Source organism: Sorex araneus, chromosome 5, assembly GCF_027595985.1.
Source record: "Sorex araneus isolate mSorAra2 chromosome 5, mSorAra2.pri, whole genome shotgun sequence".
NCBI classification, from domain to species: Eukaryota; Metazoa; Chordata; class Mammalia; order Eulipotyphla; family Soricidae; genus Sorex; species Sorex araneus.
This window is the reverse complement of record NC_073306.1, coordinates 6,235,560-6,258,154: the sequence shown is the minus strand read 5'-3', so window position 1 is coordinate 6,258,154 and position 22,595 is coordinate 6,235,560. Positions and strand designations below refer to the sequence as shown.

At 44.4% G+C, this 22,595-nt stretch overlaps 2 protein-coding genes across 9 annotated transcripts in view; one reads left to right on the top strand and one right to left on the bottom strand.

The window, feature by feature from the left end:
• Positions 1 to 8,677, top strand: part of SRSF11 (serine and arginine rich splicing factor 11) — a 39,176-nt gene extending 30,499 nt beyond the window's left edge. For 2 of the 8 annotated variants that reach the window (XM_055138686.1, XM_055138687.1), the window contains exons 8-14: positions 224 to 305; positions 1,892 to 2,023; positions 2,347 to 2,436; positions 4,832 to 4,903; positions 5,452 to 5,568; positions 7,063 to 7,201; positions 7,306 to 8,677. In XM_055138686.1, coding sequence (XP_054994661.1) covers positions 224 to 305; positions 1,892 to 2,023; positions 2,347 to 2,436; positions 4,832 to 4,903; positions 5,452 to 5,568; positions 7,063 to 7,201; positions 7,306 to 7,503 — 830 coding nt within the window. In that variant the 3' untranslated portion in view covers positions 7,504 to 8,677. The remainder of the gene's footprint in view (positions 1 to 223; positions 306 to 1,891; positions 2,024 to 2,346; positions 2,437 to 4,831; positions 4,904 to 5,451; positions 5,569 to 7,062; positions 7,202 to 7,305) is intronic. The other 6 variants (XM_055138688.1, XM_055138689.1, XM_055138692.1 and 3 more) reach the window with 6 other exon arrangements.
• A 2,471-nt stretch (positions 8,678 to 11,148) lies between these two features.
• The window catches only part of ANKRD13C (ankyrin repeat domain 13C), a 75,778-nt gene continuing 64,331 nt past the window's right edge, over positions 11,149 to 22,595 (bottom strand). Inside the window, exons 10-13 of the mRNA XM_055138685.1 lie at positions 19,428 to 19,507; positions 17,765 to 17,863; positions 16,284 to 16,384; positions 11,149 to 15,462 (exon numbers count right to left, since the gene is read on the bottom strand). Of these exons, the coding sequence (XP_054994660.1) occupies positions 15,332 to 15,462; positions 16,284 to 16,384; positions 17,765 to 17,863; positions 19,428 to 19,507 (411 nt within the window). The 3' untranslated portion in view covers positions 11,149 to 15,331. The remainder of the gene's footprint in view (positions 15,463 to 16,283; positions 16,385 to 17,764; positions 17,864 to 19,427; positions 19,508 to 22,595) is intronic.

Here is a 22,595-nt window from a genome sequence, read left to right as displayed (position 1 = left end):
GAGCAGCCTCCCCACAAGAAGGAAGTAGGTGACTTAAGTGACCACACTTCATACCCGGAGTCTTTGCCAAAGCCTGGACGATTGATTGCGTGGGTTGTAAAATGATCGCTTCACATATCTATAGGTTATTTAAAAGTTGAAAATTAATTTTTAGATTCACTCCTGAATGGGAGAGATCTTCCCCATTTGGCTACTTCTAAATCCAGATTTCTTTTCCATCTAGATAAGAAAGAGGAAAAACGAAGGCACTCAAGATCCAGGTCCCGCTCCCGGAGGAGAAGGACGCCCTCCTCTTCTCGGCACAGGTCAGACCCGGGTTCCTCCTGCTTTTTCTGGCCTGGACTAGTTTGGCCTTTTCAGAGGAAAAAACATTTAAGCTTCCTCAATTGCACCTGAGGTTGCTAGTACTTTCTCCTTCCCCTGCCAGCTCATGGGGTGTCACCCCTTTGGGAAACACTGCTTTCGATGAAAATATTTTCTGTGTCTCACTTCCTCCTTAATCTGCTGCCTAATGACCTCCTATCCTCTGGTTTCCTTGCGCATTAATCGCTGATGTGCTCTTTTCTGCAGCCTAATTGCTAATTGCTTTATTCTCCATATAACATCCCTGTGAAAATGTGTAAGGTTCTCCAGAGAACTGTGCCCCTGAAACTTGCCGTCTCTTTGGATTGTAGCTTGTTGGGGGGAGGGGGGGGTCGTCTACTCCTGACTGCTCATGGATCACCCTCGGCACACATATGCAGTGCTGGGAATCAAATCAGGGTTGGCCGCACTGTGTGCAAGGCAAGTCCGTTAGCTTCTGTCCTGTCTCTCAGGCCCCTAGAACTGTTGTATCTTAAACATCTTGGCATATTACTGTGACATCTTGATGTGACCATGACTTTTTTCCTTTTTTTTTTTTTTTTGAGTATTTAGATACATGGTAATCTTTCATTTTTAAAAGCACATAGTGGGGCTGGAGTGATATCACAGAGGGTAGGGCATTTACCTTGCATGAAGCCAACCCGGGTTCAATTCCCAGCATCCCACATAGTCCCCTGAGCACTGCCAGGGGTAATTCCTGAGTACATGAGCCAGGAGTAACCCCTGTGAATCTCTGGGTGTGACTATTATACTAGTAAGTAAAAGTAACTAGTATATTACTCTTGAAAATAATTTTAAAACACCTTATAGTATAGATACTGATGCAGTACTACATCTGCTAATTCAAGTTTCTAAAACTAGTTTACATTTTGTTATTTTTTTATTAGAAAGAACCTAATTTATTTAGGAAAGAATGCTCTTAGAATTTACAATTGTGTTTGCTTTTTGACAAATAATTTTTATGATTTTTCTATGGGCATTAAAGGTAGAAAAATGTGTAACTCGAATTAGCTAAAGTTAGAATCCTCTAAAGATGAGCAATACTAGAATCTAATCTCATCAGTTTATTTCTTAAAGCAATTTTTGATATTTTATAGGATCATTTAAATCGTTCAGACATGCTGTTCATCTTTTGCTGAAGTCAGGCATTGCAGTAATTGCTCAAAATACAGTGGTGAGCAAATTAAAGAAACCCTGTCTTTAAGGAGAGCAATAGAGGTAGATAAGGTTTATATGGAAATATCCTAGGATATAGCACATGGTTAAGACTTAGCAAATAGAACATGGTCTATAATAAGTAGCTGAAGATTTATTGAACATAGTAGATCTAGGTTTTTGAAATAGCTGTGCAGTGTGCAAGAAGTTCCACGTACTGAATGGTGTTCCTGTTGTATTCAAAGATGTTTACTTTTTAGAGTAAAGGAGTAATGGCAGCAACTAAGGGGAAATTAAACCCACTTAATTGAAGGTTAGCCCGGTGCGAGTCCTTCCTATTCTCTAATGTGTCGGTTTCCTTTCCCGGTTTCAGGCGGTCAAGGAGCAGGTCGAGGAGGAGATCACATTCTAAGTCGGGGAGCAGGCGGAGATCCAAGAGTCCAAGGCGGAGAAGATCACATTCCCGAGAGAGGGGTCGAAGGTCAAGGAGCACCTCAAAAACCAGGTAACTGGACTGACACGGGTGGGGCAGCCAAGTTCAGAGTTCCCAAGACCCCAGTCATGGTGTTCCGTAATGAAAGAAAAGACTTGGGGGAAGGGAGCGTGCAGGAAGGATTTCGATGAGAAAAGTGTGTCCACACACACAAAGCTCTGTTGGCATGAGGAGACTGGAGGGTATAAGAATGGATTGGAAGTCGTATAGGGTGGGGAATTGGCTCGGAAAGAATCCAAGGGAAATTTTAATTCCTAAAATTTAACAAATTTGCTGTTAAGTTTGCATGTGTTTGTGGGTATGGGAAACATTCATAAGTGTTCTTCACTTGCCAGAGACAAAAAGAAGGAAGACAAGGAAAAGAAACGTTCTAAAACACCTCCAAAAAGTTACAGCACAGCCAGGCGTTCCCGAAGTGCAAGCAGGTATGGTGGCATTGTGAATTTGTCATATTCCCCTACTGTTTGTGTGCGAGATGTCGATAGGCTGAGTGTGAATGTTTCTCACTGCACGTGCTGGGAGGGAGGATCATGTCTCAGAAAGCCGTTTGTAAACTAGAAAGCATCGTGGCGGGCCCGGGCCTACTGAGCTGCATCAGCTGGTTCTCGGCTGTTTCTGGTCTGCTCAGGAGTGAGCCCTGGTGGTGCTTGGGGGACCATTTTTGGTGCTGCGGGTTCGAACCATAGTCCACTTCGTGCAAAGCCATGCCTGGACCCTTGTTCTCTGTCTTCAGCCTAATACCGTCTCTGTTTTCACTACTCTTACGGTGTGCAGTGTATTTGGAGTCGCGTGGAATGTCAGCATATGTCAGTCGCAGTGTTTCCTGTGTGCTTCTCATCTTCGCTTTATTCCCCTACACACCTGAAATGTTGCTGCTGCCGTTGCTTGGGTCCATGTGCCTCAGTGCCACAGGGGAGGGACATTCCTAGCTTGGAGATGAGGGGTCCCAGGGTCTCGAAGCCTAGCGAGCTATTTCTCCAGCCCCAAATAGTGAAGTTTGAATGATTACTTTTTATTACATTATTAATTTTATTAATAAATACCGGCCGTTAGAATTCCATTTTCATTCTTACATTTCCTTTGGAGGGGGGGTTAGGCCTGTCTTGGCTCTGCCCAGAGGGACCGCAGGTGCTGGGCTCTGGCCTGGGGTTGGGGCCATGACTCTTGTCCCTCCCACCCAGTCACATTCCCGTTCAGTCTCATGTGCTTTTCTGAAGTGTTTGGATTGGTCCTAGTTCTAAGTCATAAACTACAACAAAATGCCTCTCAGAAGAAACTATTGGCAGGTGACGTACTGATGAGGGATTTGTTTTGAGAAAACAAAGAATTTAGTATGGGAGCATTGTTGGCCTTTCTAAGTAGGTCTTCTGGTCCAAGAAGCAAGTGAAAGGTGTCAACATGCTCGGAGAAATCGTCTTGCCCACTAAGGTGATGCCACGCGCACTAGGATGATTCTGTCCAAATGGCAGCTGTGGGTGAGACAGAGGTAGAACTCCTCCACTCCCTACTGCTGGGTCAGGGCAAAGCAGTTTATCCACTTTGGAAACATTGGGCAGTTCCCTAAGGGTAATCGGGACAGTATTGGACACAAGTTTCGCTCCTGGGGAGGTATATGTTCGAGAGAGAAGTGAAAACAGCCACACAAAAATGTGCATGCCAGTGGGCCACGGCAGCGTAATTGTGTTTTGTATAGAATGTCCAGATAAATTTATAAAGACCCAAAAGTAGATTTTTGTTTGGGAGGGAATAGAGTATGGGAAGGTTTTTTAAGAGTCAAAAAATAATACTCAAGGGGATTCGTTAGTGCCAGGTGAAGTAAAGCAGTAAATTATGATGCTTGTTTTGGAATATATATGAAGTATTGAATTGTTGCACCACAAAAACTAATCGTAGCAAACCGGAAGCAGGCAGGAAAGGAGCCAGAGAGTGCCGAAGGGGCCGGTTCCCTCCCTCCGGGACTAGAGGTCGGGCGGCTCTCCTGCTCATCCTCCCGGGAGCGCGTATCTTGTTTGTCTGTCTGCTCCTCTGCTTGGCTGTTTCCGTGCCGGAGAAGCTTGTGTTCTCCACACACACACTCTCCCTTTCTCTCCCCTCACGGCTTTCTAAGTATGTTTCAGTAAAACTTGCCTCTCCAGAAATAAACACCTAGAGGCTGGGCTCGGGGGCTCCAGGCTCCCTGCCACCGCCTGGGCCCCCTTACTCTCCAGGGGAGGCCCACGCACTGCCAGCTGGGGGCCAGATTTTTATTATTTCATTTGACTTTCCGGATAACTTGAGTGAGCAGGGCGCTTGCTTTGCCCGCAGCTGACCCGAGTTCTGTCTCTGGCACCCCATACGGTCCCCCGAGCACCACCAGAAGTGAGGCCTGAGTGAAGTACAGTGTTTTTTTTTACTGTTTTGTTTATACCTAAATTGTCCTTATGGTCATCTTTTGTCACAATAGTTACAACCAGAATTAGTCTAAGAAGTTAAAGAGAAAAGCTGAATATTATGCATCTGAACGTGTTTTATCAGTTGCTCAGAGCATGGTGGGGAGTGATTTGTTCTGGGGTATAAGTCAGTTTGATCTCTGGTTTTAATTAATAACATTTATTTTGGTTTGGGGGCTATACCCAGCAGTGCTCAGGGCTTACTCCTGGTTTTGCACTCAGGAAATACTCCAGGCAGTGCTCAGGGGACCATTTGGGATGCCGGGGAATCAACCGGTTGGTGTGCAGGACAGGTGCCCTCCCCACTGTACTATCACTCCAGCCCTGATCTCTAATATTACCACTAACTTTTTTTTTTGTTTGTTTTGGGGCCACACCCGGCTGTGCTCAGGGATCACTCTTGGCGGGGCTCGGGAGACCATATGTGGTGCCAGGGATCGAACCCGGGTCGGCTGCGCACAAGGCAGGTGCCCTACCCGCTTTACTATCACTCTGGTCCCCAATATTACCACTAACTCTTAATTTTCTGGACTTTACGTAATGATTGAAAAGTACTTTCTTTTTCAGTTTTTATTTTTGGGATCATACACACCAGTACTCAGGGCCTACTTACTCCTGACTCTCTGCTCGGAGGTCACTCCTGGCAGTGCTCAGGGACCCTGCGTTGTCCTGGGACTCAGCCAGGGTCAGCTCCAAGCGGGCCCTGTACTTTAACCCCCGCTCTCTCTCCTGCCCCTCAAGTAATTTTTATTCTCTACCCCTCCTCTCCCCACCCTCATGTCTCAATAATGTGTTTAATAAGAAATACTGGGAATTGGGGTTTCTTGTGGCTGTTTTAAGAATAGACAGATGGCAGAAAGTTGTCATTTCTTTTTTTTACTCATCTGAACAAAATTGTTGAGAATGGGTCTTTAATGATTATAGTCTTGTTGGAGGAATTCTGTCATATTAGTACAAAAAATTCTGCTCTGAAGGGTCTGCATATGGATAATGCTGTATTTTAAAATCTAGTCTGCACGTTTGTGGCCCTAGAGATAGGCGCCGCCGCCGAAGCAGGAGCGGCACGCGGTCCCCTAAGAAGCCACGGTCTCCCAAAAGGAAGCTCTCCCGGTCCCCGTCTCCTCGGAGGTAAGAACACAGAAGTTTTGTTTTCTGTTTTCAAAAACGGGTGTTTTTCAGTTTGGGGGGTGGGGAGTGGGGGGCGGCTGTTTCCAAGATAGAGTAGCACTGGAGCACTGTCATCCCGTTGATCACTGATTTGCTCGAGCGGGCACCAGTAACATCTCCATTGTGTTCTCAGCATGTGGAATACACCATGGGTAGCTTGCTGGGCTCTCCGAGAGGGATGGAGATCAAACCCAGGTCAGCCGTGTGCAAGGAAAATGCCCTACTTGGGTTGGGGGCGGGACGGGACACACACACACACACACACGCACACACACACACACACACACACACACACACATTCATGGTGGCATTTAATATGGACTATATGTGGTGCCAAGGACCAAACTGGGGTTGGCAACCACTACCCTCCTGTGCTATCTACCCAGCCCCCAAAACTGTCATTTATTAACATAAAAATTAAATGAATGAATGAATCGTTTGTGCCTACATATACACAATGGAATATTAGGCAGCTGGGAGCAAAGATGAAATGCAGTTCTCTGGCTTGGGGATGGAACCGAAGGGGCATCATGTTACAGCATATAAGTCAGAGGAAGGACTACACTGGGCATGGTCTCTGGATCATCCAGAGGGGACAAAACAGAGGAATAGAGTGACACCCACTGGCCTGGTAGTACAAAGCTGAGATTTCCAGGCGCAGAGGGTGCGGGGGTGCGGGGTGGCGGATGAACAGAACTAGAAGGAACATGAGGATGGTGATGCAGGTTCTGGGGTAGGTGAATGGGGGGAGGGGCGGTGACTGTATCAGAACTATAGACATCATGCTCTTGTGACCTGGTAGCTAAGCGAATGAGCATGAGGCATGTATTTACAGAGAAGATTAAGAAAGCAAATAATCAAGGTCATATTTTGTCAAAATTAAAAAACAAACTTAGTTTTCTTCTTTTTAGTTGCTAAGAAGATGCATTTAGTTACGGTGTTCACAGAAATGCCGTAGGCAGATGTGTCTTGGGCCTTGGTGGTCTGTGGCTCTAATGTAAATACTGTTAAAGGTTAAGTATTCTAGATCAATAACCCAGTTCATTTCTAGCCTGTAATCCTAGTGCTCAGTTTGTATCCAGTGTTTTAAAATTGTGTCTTTGCTGTTTTTTTTTTTGGTTTTTTTTTTTGTTTGTTTTTTCAGTATGTGAACAGGCTCGGCCCACCCACTAAACTACTGGCTTTCAACCTTTTTACACCTACGGGTGGGTAAAAAATAGAATTCATGGGCCACTAAGGCTAAACTCAAGTACCGTAATTTAGTAAGGATATTTATGCCTGTATTTAAATAGGTATTAACACTGTTATATGAGCCAGGTGTGGTGAACTGGTAGGAAATCTGTTTGGACTAGCAGTTAAAGCCACTGGTACAGAAGAGCTGGTAAGAGGTAAGGCTGAAACTTGAATGGTTCTGTTCAGGCATCTTTGTCTGAGGACATTTTATTGTCATCCTAGACATAAAAAAGAGAAGAAGAAAGATAAGGACAAAGAAAGAGGCCGAGATGAAAGAGAACGATCCACCAGCAAGAAGAAGAAGAGCAAAGATAAAGAAAAGGAGCGGGAACGGAAATCCGAGAGCGATAAGGATGTGAAAGTAGGTTTAGAGACCGTCTCGTTTCCGTGCTTGGGGGGTGCTGGTTACTCGTCAGAAGCGAGTTTTCTCGGAAGAAATTTATTTCTTTATTCTCGTTGACAAAGCAGGTTACACGGGATTACGATGAAGAGGAACAGGGTTACGACAGCGAGAAAGAGAAAAAAGAGGAGAAGAAACCAGCGGAACCAGGTTCCCCTAAAACAAAAGAATGTTCTGTAGAAAAGGGAACTGGCGATTCACTCCGAGAATCCAAAGTGAACGGGGACGATCATCACGAAGAAGACATGGATATGAGTGACTGAGGCGGCCTCGGAGTCCCAGCCGTGCGCGTGCGTCAGTGTCATTCCTCTGTGTGATTTCCTAACGCTGTATCGTTCATCTCAAGCCCAGATGTATACAGCCGAGGCATAAATGGTTGCAAAGCTCCTGATACTGATATTCCTTACATCAAAAAGCTTTTAGGAAATGAAACGTGGGTAGCCAATTCTTGACATGGTGAAATGTGATTGAGTAAAACCAAGCAGTTTTACTACTCTGGTGCTGCTTCCTAGAAACCGAGATGAAAAGCTGCATGCATCTCCAGCCGGCATGGGTTGTTTATGTTGTAGGACCTCCTTTATTAAGTAAGTTCCCTTAGCGTATTTCTAGAATTTGATTCATTGCCGTACTCGAGCCATGTAGGGAATGCACTGATTGCATGTTCATTGTGGCAGGAATATCCTACATGTCATTAAGATCTCCATGATGGATCTACTTTTTGGTCTTGTTCATTGACATGACAAATTAACGTTCTTTTAGTTACATCTGAAAATGAGCATTGGAAATAGATAATCCTTTAAGCCTTGTGGCTAAATTTTTGTGGCTTTTTGTTTAACTTTAAAAGGTTATATATGCACTAACTTTTTTGTTTTGATGGCTAATTAGGCTTTATTACAGAAACAAGACTTCAAAAGAAACTGTCTTTGACAGTAAACTGCGTGTTTTGAATAGAGTTCTGTACTTTTCCCTAAGGCATTCAGGAGTTTGTTTTCTAATTTATTTCACACCTACATCAGTGAAAGCTATCTGCCTATCCTGATTCCATCTGTAAAGGAACGGTATTTCTTGTCCTGATTTTCAATTTTTCGCTTCTTTATTAATTTGTTTTAATCTAGTGTTGAAAAGAGGGTAGTGCATTTTAAATTGACCTTCATATGCTTTTAAAATAAGACAAATCTACTTGATAATGTACTTTTTATTTGATCTCAAGTTGTATAAAACCAATTAATTTTGTGTTACTGTTCCCGCAGTAGTAATCCTATGCACAGTGATTCCATGTTAAAATGCAAAGTAGTTAGGCAACTGTTTCTTAGTTACAGGAGTCTCGGGCTTCACTTTTGTGCAGTAAAAACAAAAGTAGGCTACAGTCTGTGCCATGTTGATGTACAGTTTCTGAAATTGTTTTACAAGACTTTGATAATAAAACCCTTAAACTTATGTTCATGTTCCTGTAAAACTGTATTTGTATTTATTTACACTATTGAATGTATAACATTTACCTCATTCATTTTACAAATCAAGTTCTTTCCCCTTTAATCCACATTTTATAAATAGTAATAACAAGATGAAGCCCATCACGGTGGTGATACGCTGCCATCAGGCGCTCAGTGTCCGTCGCATTCCTAAGTAAGTCTTCTTTCTGAGTCGAATTTTTCTCTCCTATGTGGGTGTAGAATTAGGTTGAGTGAAGCAGCGAAGTTGAGGATAAATAAATTGATCCCATCTGTATCTAGTAAATTTATATTTTCAGTGAAATATAAATATCTGCCTTTTTTGGAATAGTATAGAAACTGTTGATGGTATATATCTACTGTACAATACTAAATCGTATATTTATTCATTTACAAAACGAGTAGTGTTTTGAGTGGCTGCAATTAAGGGGAAATGAAACTTGGAATTATAGTTTTGTTCCAAGTTCAAGTGTAAATTTTTTTAACTTTCAAAATTGAAATGCCATATAGAAAAGCAGCATTGTTTTTACAGTTTGTAGTAGGTAACTTTTTAAAGATTTTATCAAAAGGGATTTTGTGTATAGTATAAACTTCTAGTAATGGTCCTAATAATCACTGCATTTTTAAACAAAGTTGAATGCAAATGACATTTGCTTAATCTTTTATAGTAGGTAAGTTGAACCATCTGACATTGCCATTTTTGTAAGTGAAAAACTAATTGGCAGTATCACATGGTTCAAACCTATTGGTCTGTTCTTGTAATCTCTGAATACACATTTCCCTTTTCTTAGAAAAGGGAATGAGAAATACTGGGTTGTGAAATAGTACCACTAATAAGGTGATAGTGAAGGGAATCCACACATTTTTCAGTGACCATTTTATGCACAAGGTAAGGTCGCACCGGGACACAATGCCGTTAACACAGGTGACAAGTTGGAATCACATGAACACTGCCTCCACACTGAGTTTTGTTCTGTATTTGGTAGTACAAATGATTTAAAAATAAAAGTGGTTTTGTTAGAAAAAAAAAAAGTTTGTGCTATTTGTTTTAATTCTGCAGAAGTGAATGAAGTGGCTCTGAATCCACTCGGGAATTTGGGGCTTTATTCACACGTGCAAGTTGTTACTTTGCAGTTCTCGGGAGGAGGAATGAGAACTTGCTTTGCAATGTGGTTGTGGGGGTGTGTCTCGGTCAGTGAATGGCATTTTCTATTCGATTCTGGAGCTTTCCAAATACTAGACGTGGTACTGTTTAAACGTGCACTAAATTGCACCAGAATAAAGTGTGAAGACTATATTAAGGATTTTGGCTAATAAGCCAAGTACTGATTTGTTATGTGGTAAGTCGAGAAACGTTAGGCACTTGAAGGGAAAAGAACACTTAGGGCCAGAGTGAGTGTTCACCTTACCTCTTGGTGACTGATTCAAATCCCTGGCACATCCGATCCCCTAAGCACATGCAGGGGTCACTTCTGAACACAGCCAGGATGCCCAGTGCAGGATATGCGCTTGCCCCAATTTCTTAAAAGCAGAAAACTTCATTCCCGGAGCAACGAATACCAAATCTACACTAACCCTCGAGTTTGCCTCTTACAACTGAATCTCTGATGTGCCAGTGAGCTCCCAGTAAAGCAATACCACTTTGTCCAGGTGGGCAACCAGTGTTTAGGGCATCTGATAAACAACTGGAACCGAGTTTTGTATTTTAAGAACTGGTTACTGCGCACCATCCCTGAAACGCTAAATGGTTTTTTTTTTTTTTTTTTTTTGCTTTTTGGGTCACACCCAGCCATGCACAGAGGTTACTCCTGGCTCTGCACTCAAGAATTACTCCTGGCGGTGCCCAGGGGACCACATGGAATGCTGGGAATCAAACCCAGGTTGGCCGCATGCAAGGCAAATGCCCTGGCTGTCACTCCAGCCCCACTACGCTATGTTTACACGTAGTTACAGTCGAATATGGATGTTACAGAAATCCACGTGGTACTTTTCAGACAACCCGGGAGGTCCTTTTCTAAGGTTTTCTTGGAGGTGCTTTTCTGAGACTCCTGGATTTGTAGATAAACTTGAGTTTGTTTTGCTCAGTTTTATTCTTGGTCCCAGTTTTTATTTTATAACATCAACATATATAAAATTCATTTAGATACTCCTTAACAAAGTAACTCGAAAGTTAACCATGCTAATTCTTCACCAGTAGTGGAAATACGCTAAAGAATATATTTAGGGGTACAGCAGTGTTGCCAGCAACCTAGTATACTACAGACAGAAATCGAATATAGTTCAGTGCCACCCGTACCAAAAGAGTGGGGGAGGTGACATGTCCACCTTCAAACCAGTGTCAAGGGTCTTTTCCCAGCAGTCTCTGGAATTAGTGTCCTGTCCTCAAAGGCTAGTTAGCTCAAGTATGAGTTTGTGCAAAAAAAGAAAGTGAAGGAAGGTCTAGGGTCACACAGAACGGGGTTTTCCAAATAATGTTTAATGTTACTGTTCAATTACCTCAAGATGTAGGTTTTTCAGTACACATTAAATATAAAACTGCCTTTCAGTCATGACAGACAAGTTAACAAAGTTAAAATTTGTTTACTTAAATATCAAGTTTTCAAAGACAAGCAGGTTTTTCTTATTGGCTTTCACAACTAAGTGTGACCCCCAGCGAGCACGCGTGCAAGCACCACAACCAAGTGTGCGACCCCTGTCGAGCACCACAACCACGTGTGTGAGACCCCCAGGCATCGCGATGACAGGAGTCAAAATGTCAGCAACTGAGCAATGAGAGTTAACAGGGATTTAACCTCAGTTGTTGGGAGTTGGTTAGTGTCAACTTCCTTTGTCTTTGCTGGAGCCCTCAAGGGCTCTGGTCGCAGGTAGCAGAACTGCGGGCCGGGGTGGGACACACAGGCGTTAGGGGGGAGGTGCGGATGGGAGAACCGAAGGCCCAGGCAGGACGGACAGAAACTATGAAACTGCTGCCCCTCTCCCGAGAGCAAACCCTTCCAACCACCCGAGTCCAGACAGCTTCAGCCAGCCACTGCCTCAGGAGACAGAAGGAAACAGTATGAAGCTAGTCCTTTGCACCTGTGAAGCTTGACACGCAGAACTGACTGACAAGCCCCTCAGGAGCTTTTGACTTGAGTGCCCTAGGTGTGGTAGCAGAAATGCGGCTTCCTATGTCCCGTCGTACCGTTACGCTGAAAGTACTGTTTTACATGAGCTACAGCGACTCCAAACACTTCACCACTGGACTAGGTACCACTCTAAGGATGTCACAGGGTATCTGAATAAAGTAAAACCTGTCAAGAGTTTCAGATTTCTTCACAGAAGTTTTTGCTAGCTAATTCAGACGCTGCAAGTTTGACTAGTTCGTAGTAGAAACTCCTGAAGTTCTGCCGTCTTTCAAGTGGCTTAACCGTTCTAACCCTTCATCTCTTCGCAGATGCACTGCCAGGTGTCTGCGTTTCCACAGTTTCTAAATGTAGCAGCAACTTTGGTACGGAGACATTGGTGTTGACTTTTTTTTCCTTTTCTGTAATGGTTAAAATATCCTTTTATTGAATCAGGCAGAGGCACATTGGGTCTCTGTTGCCATAATTCAGCATCTTCAAGGTTACCAGGCTAGGTAATCACAACACAAAAGTAGGACATCAGATTCACCTAATTTCTCGGACAACTTTCCTTTATCAGGTAGTTTGCAAATAAAATAGGAACAAAGCAAATTAAAAAAAAGTACCCTTCATTTATTACCTGGTGATAATATTGATTCCAGCTTCATGACCCCAAACTAAAAAGATGGTTCACCAAGAAATCAGAACTCACTGTTTCCCAAGGAATGAAGATTACACGGCGCGATTAACTAGGAACAACCATTTTTGATCATTGAGTGGTGGATGCTCAACAGCAAAGCAGAAGAAGGAAACTCAGCTTCTCTCTGAGTATTTCCAGACCGTCCCATGTATTCAAACTCACCATCACCCACCTTGCTTTGGGCTTCCTCCCTACGCTCAAGGTAGATAACTGTCTAGACAATCGGTCTGTTACTGAGAGCACTTTCTCTGAGCCCATATCTTCTTGAGATAGCATGCTGGTGGCAGAAATATTGAATGTTTCTAAAGAGCAACCAAATTAGCCCCCTCACCCCTGCCAAGTTTAAAAATCACTAACAGAACTTTATGGGCTTTCATGAAAAAGATTTTGATGTGAGATGATCAAAAAATAGGGGTTTTAATCTACTTAACTGAAACGGCATCTAAACCTCCGCTAACCAATTAAAAGGCACATTTTGAAAAGTTTATTTGCATTAATTAGCTCCTGTTTTCACCCTGCTTAGACAGCATTTGCTGGTCCTCTGTGATCAGAGACATTTGGGAATGGACCATCTCTTTCTCTGCTCTTCTTTAGGAAAGACAACATTTAAAGAAAATCCAGTGCAAACATTTCAGTAGTTCCGTTAATTCCAGTGTACCCCAGCCACGATAACCCTCGCTCTGAGAATGCCGCTAAAACCTAAGCAGCAACTGGCCTTACATTCCCCCCACTAAGTTTCTATTCCTGAAGTGGACGGTAGTCCCGAGAAGAAGGAGCCTATTCAGCAAAGGGGTGTTCCCCACCTTCCAGTGTCACAAACCTTGCACAATCATCCACAGGACAATTCAATCCCTCGGCCACTTGAACTAGGATTATTCCCTGACTAGTGGGATTTCTCTACCCGAGAAACCTAGTCTGGGTTTAACCACCTCTTTCCACAAAATTCAAGAGACCCACACAAGGTGATCACCCGTCTCTCTGAATTTTTAACGATGCATTATTTTTCCACTTGCAAAGTATTCAACGAAAGGTAAGCATATGCACTGTGGCATGTTATCGGCATGGAAGGTGCAGTTTTAAAGAGGTTTATTATAAAAGTTTTTCTTATGGTTGATGCTTTGGATTTTTAAATAAATCATCTTTTCAATAAAGGTCTCTACATTAATTCAAATTATTTAAAATCCAGGAAAACATTTAAACTACTGGTCACCCTGAAACAGTGGTTTTCAACCGCCAGTCTGCAGATGGGGGGGCCGGTCCACAGAAGATTTCCTGCAGTTCCACAAGGCAGCCATTGCCACTTCACCTGAATCATGCAGAACTATTATAAATAGTGATCTATAAATAGTGCTCTATAAATATTCTTATCATAAATAATGGTTTTTATTTCTGCCTTAGAGGTCCACAAAATATTTCTCCCATTTTCACCTGTCCGCAGGTGCAAAAAGGTTGAAAACCACTGGTCTAAAAAACTCAATTGAGTCATTCTGATACATTTATCAGGATACAGTATAAAAACATTTCTTTCACTAAGCTCCTTAATACAACATAAAATTTATGATGCTTATACAGTGTTCTCCCTAATTTATTTCCACTATTGGACCTTCAAACCACTTGGGAATAAATATGAAAGTTTTCAAGTGCAAAATTAGTTAATGCATGATTTTAACACTTTGGAGAGAAAATCAGGAACTATTGCGTGACTTAAAAATAAAACCCAGTAGGAACTATCAGTCTTATGTATGCTTCTGGGATTTTAACTCATAACAAATATATTCTGTTCATGTACAAAATGTTTCAACCATATATATATATCTGAAAGCATTATTCATGTAGGGACATCCAAAACGTGTGGTTTTAAAAACTGACACCAATGCACCCATTTCCACTAAAAAAAAAAAAACAAAATAATGAGAATGATGTATACACTTATATGAGGAAGCAAGTTTAAAAATTTGGAGCTTTTCTAAAGTGCTGAGGTTGGACAGAGCAGTATGGAGAAGCATGCTAAACCTACCCCGTACCGGGAACACTCCGGAAAAAGACTTTCAAACTCAAGTTTAGAAAAAAAAAAAAATAGAGATTCTATGAAAGGAAGATTAGTAACAAACATTTTCCATTGAAGAAAGAATTCAGGTAAAAACAAATAGCACCACAATGAATTGCACTCAGGTGCTAAAGGAGGTCCCTTATTCCCTGCCGAGAGAACGCTCCTTGGAAATGTATTGCAACATTTAAATGCAACTGTTTTAATGGTTACCATTTGGTTCAATCCTCTACAGAAAACTGCATTCCTTCTAGTTCATTATATTGAACAAACATTCAAATGACGGAACTATACATAATGTTACATAGTTTACATTTTTTGAAAACAAAAGAAGGAATATTTATAAATGCCACCTTGAATATAAGATGACAACTTTTAAAGGGTCGTATCTCTTAAGACATTTAATTTATGTTAATGGTCCAGGAGTGTTTTAGATATAGATATATAGATATATTTATATGCATATATATTTCAAGAAGTGTAAAAATTTTTAAAAACAAATCAGCACTCAGAGCTGTTTTACATAAGAAGGACTGAGGGTCATTAAGGTGTCAAACGATTCCATTTATAATAGTTTACTTTTTAAAAAGCCTGAAAAATTGGCCCACCGGGAAACCTGCTGAAATGCTTAGTCAGAGGCCCATTTCCTTATATCCGATTCCTGATGTGTCAATCCTGGGTGGAAATTCCCTTTTCTTGGCTGAAAGCTCTCCTTCCTTCCTGTGCGTGGATGCACATATGGGGTCTCTGAATTCTCCTTTCCTCTGCAGACAGCGGCGCGCCCCGTGCCAGTTAGAGATCAGGAAAACGGCTCGGGTCTTCCTTGTAGTCTTTGGGGATAGTGAAGATGGAGCCATCGAACTCGTCATAGCGGAACTCCTGGAAAGTCACAGTGGCTGTGATCGTCGGGAACACCGGTGTATCTGGGGAGGACAGTCGGGATGGTCAAACAACACGCCGATCAACATACGGGAAAACAGCAGGCAAGGAAGGGGCCGGCGGCACACTTGGACAGGCAGGAGCACGGGCTCCGCATGCAGAAGCTAGCTCCAGGTTCGATCCCCGGCACCCCAGGACTGACCCCCAGGCACTGAGCTGGGAGCAACCCCAAGCACTGCCAGGCTGGCCCCCAAACCAGAAATGTTTCGATAATCGCAAAGTATTTTCAAACGTGAGTCAAGGCAGTGATGACCTAAGGACGAGGTACAAGCGAACATGGGTCTCGGTCTATGTGTCTGAAGCTGGCAATGAGCACGACATCACCAACTGGACTCATCTCAACACCGGGCCTCCGGGCTGAGACCCCCGAAGCCTTCTTGGGTGTGGGGCAAGAGGCAAGCGCTCCCGCCACACACGACACCCTCTGCCCTCCCTGAGGAGCTTGGCAGGCATGAGTCCAGGGTTAAAAATCCCCGGACACCTCTGGGAATGACCCCCAAGCACAGAGCTGGGTGTAGTTCCCACACACCACCAGGAAAGACACCCCAAAAAGGGGGCGGTGTGGGGGAGAAAGGTGGCTCTGAAAAACCTTTACTGTTTTCTTCAGAGATTCATCCACACCTCGGGCACGTCACTGGTCCAACTAAATGTAAGTATCTCAACATGTGTGACTATGGAAACTTTACAGAAATATAAGCGCCTAGGAAATGTGAATTTTCCCTCTGAGCATAGTTCTTATTAGATGTCAGTGAATGGCTCCCTATCCCCAAGGGACCCTGAAGGTGCCCATAAATATTCCTCTTACCTAGTTTTACAGGGAAGCCAGGAGGAAGTTTCATCTGGACAAATTCTCGAAGCTTGTTAAAGTGCTTGAAAGGCGCGATTACTTCCAAAACATTCAGTAACCTGGAAAAAGACGGAGAGAAACATTTCTTCACTTTTCAAACTGGCCTGTGTCCTGATACTGTTCTTGCAATTCAAACTTCACTTTAGCATCTTCCAGATGAGAAAATGTCAGCACTTTTACTTCTCCTCGGGTTTGATTTTACTCTTCCTTTCATGTGTCAGAAATCCAAACTTTCACATTTGTGCAATCAGATTTCCCACTGTTGCTTGAACTCACGTCTATTTATTTATTTCCAAATACATGCCCACCTTCAAGTCCACACATTCCCAAGGTCTTTAATCTTTCTCCAGGCGAGACACAATACTCTCTGTGAAGAACTCCTACTTACTGCATCTCCCATGCTCTCTTGTGGATGGTACAGATTGGTAAGAGTGTGCATCTCTCTCGCTGTGTGTGTGTGTGTCGTGCGTGCACACTTGGTGGTGCTTAGTTGTGTGTATGTGTGTGTGTGTGTGTGTGTGTGTGTGTGTGTGTGTTGCGTGTGCACACTTGGTGGTGCCCAGGAGTTACTCCTGGCCCTGCACTCAGGAATGACTCAGGGGGCAATCTGGGATGCTGGGGTCTAACCCAGTCCGGTAAAAGAGTGCATCTCTTGGGGGGCAGGGGGTCTGCGTGTGTGGGTGTGTGTCTGTCTGTCGTATGCGCACACTTGATGGTGCTCAGGAGTAACTCCTGGCCCTGCACTCAGGAATGACTCAGGGGACCATCTGGGACGCTGGGGTCTAACCCAGACTGGCGGCCTGCAAGGCCAACTTCCCTCCTGCTCCGCTATCAGTGCAGCACAACACCACCGTCCCTCCATATATTTCGGGCCACACGTGGAGTGCCCAGGCTGCTTCCCAGCCCTGCACTCAGGCGTCACTCCGTGGGCTTGGCATGCTGAAGAGCGCAGCTGGGTGGGCCACGTGCAAGGAAGCGCCCCCGCTGGACTGGCGCTCCCGCCCCCAGACTACCTCACTCTTGCGTCTAGTTTGGCAGACCTGACATTTCAGTGCAGCTGTGTTGGCACCGAGTACTACAGGAGTAACACCAGGATCCTGTGATCCGGTGGTTGGGTGGATTTCACTCAGGTTTGCTTTTCTAATTCCAAAGCAGAACTTCTGGTAAACACAGCAGGTAACATACACGTGCTCATGTCCAGCAATGCATATATGAAAAAACTAGCATAACACAACAGTGTTACACCAACCAAAAAGAAGAAAAAGAAAATTCGAAGATTAAAAAAAAATAAAGTTCTAGAAGGACACACACATGAGCAAAGCAGAACGATTCCCTTCCACATTTCAAAGGCCCCAGAATCACCACACCAGAGCCAACAGTGATACAATCTTCAGAGCTTCAGAGCCACTTTATAAACCCGGAGAACCCGTGACACTTACGACTCAATGCCCAAGGGAAACTCCTGGCTCATGGCTATCGTGGCTTTGAATGTTTTCTTACTCTCTTTGCACACCAGTTCTCGACCCAGATGAGGAGCTCTATAATGGGAGAGAAAACAGATATATATATTTCCTGCACCCTATTTTAGACATGCAAAGACAATCACCTTCCAATAGCATCTGGGAATGTTTCAAACTTGGGTAACATGAAAAAGAATAGAGCAAAGTGAAAACAGAAAAAAAAATGAGCAAGATCCAAGAGATTTCACATGGGATGTACTCCTGAACCACCATTATTTTTAGAAGCAAAGCAAATCACTGAGGGGGGGGAGGAACCATTAAAGATATTGTTGCATTTCTTTGGAGTCATTTCTTGAATTCAGTCCCTTCCGTGTCCAGTTCTCTGCACCGACCATAAAGAGATGGTGTGAAACCACGAATCAGGATATGGATCTTTCGGTCTTGGTTTTGGTGGCACACACAGCAGTGCTCGGGAGCTACTCCCAGCTTTGTGCTCACAAGTTGCACCCAGTGGTGTGTGGGGGCCATGGGGTTCTGGGATCAAGCCCCCCAGAAGGTACCCTACATTCTATCTCGTGCGCACTCTCTTCGGTGACCTGAGTTCTGAATTAATCAAAGAACATCATTAGGTCGAAACATTAATTCAGAAATGAGGAAAGTGTAATAAATCCTTTTCCAAAAAATCACCGCCACTTCTCAAGGAAAGGAAACATTTTCTTCCACCTCGAGAGAGTAATATTTTATGCAGATGACACGAGAAGGCGTCATGCTAGGCGAAGCAGGACGGAAAAAGGACCGACGCCTGCTCATCCCTCATACGGAGCAGAGAGGCATAAAGCAGGCGGCAGACAATGTCCAGCGAAAACCAGCCGGAAACTGGCACAGAACTGACATGCGCGTGGACAGGAGGCCTGTGGTGGGTGTGATGCAGTAAACCCATCCCCTGAACACAGAACCATTGACTCTCCTGTAAGTGTTACCTCAATCAGTAAATAATTGCAAAAAAAGAGACATCTACTACTGTGTGTGTGTGTGTGTGTGTGTGTGTGTGTGTGTGTGTGTGTGTGTGTTGGAGGGGGAGGAGAAAAAAATACTTTCTACCAAATGATTACTTTCTTTGACATGCTCAGCAGAAAGCAAAATTCTATTTATCCATTCAAAATAAACTATGTCTTCATCCTTCTTTTATTGACTGTTGAACAAACACACATGCTAAGTATTAAAAATTAACAGTGAGCAAACATTTTGCGTCAGGATGGAGAGACGGGGTCAGTACAGCCTGGAGGCCGTGATGGGGCACCGTGACATATCCCGTCACGAGCAGAAGAACCTCAGGCCACCGCTGCACTGGGCAAGCGGCTCCTCATCTGGCTTTTCCTCAGACTCAGCCTTCCAGGTTTTGGGGTGTGTGCAATCTACCGGGACAGCCTGCCCGGGACAGAGCGCAGGCAGGAGGAGGGGCGGGGCTGGGGGAGGGGGGACCTCTCTCATCCCACCTGTCCCTTCTGCGGACAGATAAACTGCTCAGGCCGACCCCCAGAGTACCTCGCCCTGATACAGCTGTAACAGAGTGCCCGGGGTTTTTCAATTAGTGCCATCTAAGACCCGAAGGATAAACGAGAAAGGAACAAGAAGGACTTACTTTCCATTTTCAGCAGATATATATTCTTCCCACGTGATCGTGTTCTGAGGAGGAGGGGTGAGGGACTGTCTCCGAACCGGCTGTCAAAAACGAAACCAAGAGGGGCAAGGAGGTGAGCAGGTGTCGAGGGAGGGTTGGAAGAAAGAATGCAAAATGGCTTGTTTGCTTGTTTAGTTTTGTAGTCACACCCGGCAAGGCTTAGGGGTTAACACCTGGGAATGCACAGGAGTTACTCCTGGCTCTGCACTTAGGAATCACGCCTGGCAGTGCTCAGGGGGCCATATGGGGCGCCGGGGATCGAACCTGGGTTGGTTATGTGCGAGGCAAGTGCCCTTCTGCTGTACTACCTCTCTGATCCAGAAGGCATACTTTTTTCTTTTTTAAATATCAAACATCATCAACTATGCAAGCCACTTGCTACTTAATCTCATCACACAACACTTTCAGGTGGCATTTGCAAGAGAGCCCCATGGTGACTGAAGCTCTACAGCGGGATTGTGAAACAGTCTTATTTGTATTACCTTTTCCTTTTGTCCAGCTTATTTTATTATTGAAAGGTGGGTGAGGCGAGCCAACGGGCAACTATTCAGAAAACCACAAACAACATACTGACAACAGGCAAGTATCACTGTATCACTGTATCACTATATCACTGTCTTCCCATTGTTGATAGATTTGCTCAAGCGGGCACCAGTAACGTCTCCATTGTGAGACTCGCTGTTACTGTTTCTGGCATATCCAGTACGCCATGGGGAGCTTGCCAGGCTCTGCCGTGCAGGCAGGATACTCTCGGTAGCTTGCCGGGCTCTCTGAGAGGGATGGAGGAATCGAACCCGGGTCAGATGCGTTCAAGGCAAACGCCCTACCCGCTGTGCTATTATTCCAGCTGACAATGGGCAAATATTTTCAAACGTCTGAACCCCAAGAAGATAAGTATGAAAGTACCAAAATCTCTCCACGTAGGATTTTCATCATCCCCAATGGTCCTGGCATAGGGAACTATGGAGGGTTTAAAAAAAAAAAAAAAGACGCCCCGTGGGAACCAGGGTTCCTAGGGTACTTGGACACTACAGAGAAGTTTGAAAAAACTAACCCTGACCTCCAGGGGCCTGCAGCTCAGAACTGGTCAGGGCAGGGGAAATCCCCACAGAGCACAAACAGGGAGTCAAAAATACAAATTATCATCTGATGACAGGACACAGGAGCTGGGGCTGGAGCAACAGCACAGCTGCAGGACGCTTGCCTGGCACGCGCTGACCCAGGTTCAATACCAGGAACCCCAAAGGTAATGTCCCTCCACCCGCCGGGAGGGACCCCTGAGCACAGTCAGGAGGAAGCCCTGAGCATCACTGCCTGTGGTCCCCACACAAATCGAACTGAAACGAAACGAGAGTTTACAGTGACTGGGGGGAGTGGAGGGAGCGCCTAGTTTAGCCTGAGAGAGACAAACCGTCCCAGTAACCAGTAGCCAGCTGACTCTAGACATTGAGAAGTTTCCAGAGAAACATCACCAAGAGGAAAGGAAGGAAAAACTGGATTGTGAGATAAAAGATTTGGAATTCTCTCATTAGATAATAAAATCAGTTCAAACAAAAACAAACTAAACACTCAATGTATACACGATGACTTTCAAGAGAAAGGAGCCTGGGAAACAGCCAAAGGGTTCAGCTGGCCGAGACATCACAAATGACCTGGGTAGAGACAGAAGAAAGTGAGAAGAGAGGAACGTTGTGGAGAAAGCCTTACATTTCACCCTCCAGGCCAAGGGCAGATATGACAGACGAACCCACAGTCCTTCAACGGCGAGGAGTAACCTCAGAGGGGCTCATGTTCTAGTTTAAAGATTCGCTTCAGACTCAACTGCCTCAGGATTTCTCATCAGTCAATGTGTGACTCGTACACCGATTTTACAGACCTATACACCCCCTGGCTCCCTGAAAGTATCTCGGGCAAAGGAGAAACATTTACCAAGGCCTGAGCCGGAGCGGTGAGTGGTGCGCAGAATCTCCCTGTGCATCTGAAGCTAAAGTGATCGCCAGTTAACACAGGGTTACCTGAATCACAGAGCGGAGGGGGATCAGGTACACGGAGGAAACAAAGGCAGACGCCTCTGTGATGTGGAAGCGAGAAACAGCTCTAAGGAGCCAGCACCACTGGCTAAGCAAGCAAAAGAATAAAATAACCAAGACTATATTATTTTTACTTTTTTGTTTTTTGGGTCGCACCCGGCGACGCACAGGAGTTACTCCTGGCTCTGCACTCAGGAATTACTCCTGGCGGTGTTCAGGGGACCATTTGGGATGCTGGGACTCGAACCCGGGTCAGCCTCGTGCAAGGCAAACACCCTCCCCGCTGTGCTATCGCTCCAGCCCCAACCAGGACTATATTAAGAAGCTTCTGTACCTCAAAGGAAATGATGACCAGACTACACAGACAGCCACAGACTGGGAGAAGCTATTTGCTAACCATTCATTTGATAAAGGGTTAATATCCAAGATATATAAAACATTACTAGAACTTTAAATGCCAAAAAAAAAAAAAATCAAATCCCATCAAAAAATGGGAAGAAGAGATCTTCCAGAACAGAATCTTCCTCAAAGAAGAAATGCATTTAGTAAAAAGGCATCTTAAAAAAAAGCTCAGCATCAGGGAAATGCAAATCAAAACAACAGTGCTTAAAGAGGAGAGAGAAGGGGGTGGGGGCGGCAGGCTGGTGGGTGAGAGGGAAAGGAGGGCAACGGGGGAGGGAAGCCGACGCTGGTGAATGGATGAGGGTTAGAACATTCAGTGCCTGACACCCAACCAGGAGTCACTTCATAATTCACAGCGATTCAATAAAGTCAAAAATAAAAACAGGCGCTGGAGCGATAGCACAGTGGGTAGGGCATTTGCCTTGCACGCGGCTGACCCGGGTTTGGTTCCCTGCATCCCATATGGTCCCCTGAGCTAGGAGTTATTTCTGAGTGCATGAGCCAGGAGTAACCCCTGAGCAGCACCAGGTGTGATCCCCTCCCCCAAACAAAACGAAATAAAAAAAATAGACTGAAAAAAGCTACATGGGGAAATATGGGCTAGAGATGACCTCAGAAAATAGGGCAATCGGCAAGACGGCCCTTCAAAGCAATAGCAGATTTCAACTGAAGTACAAAAATAACATACTCATAAAGA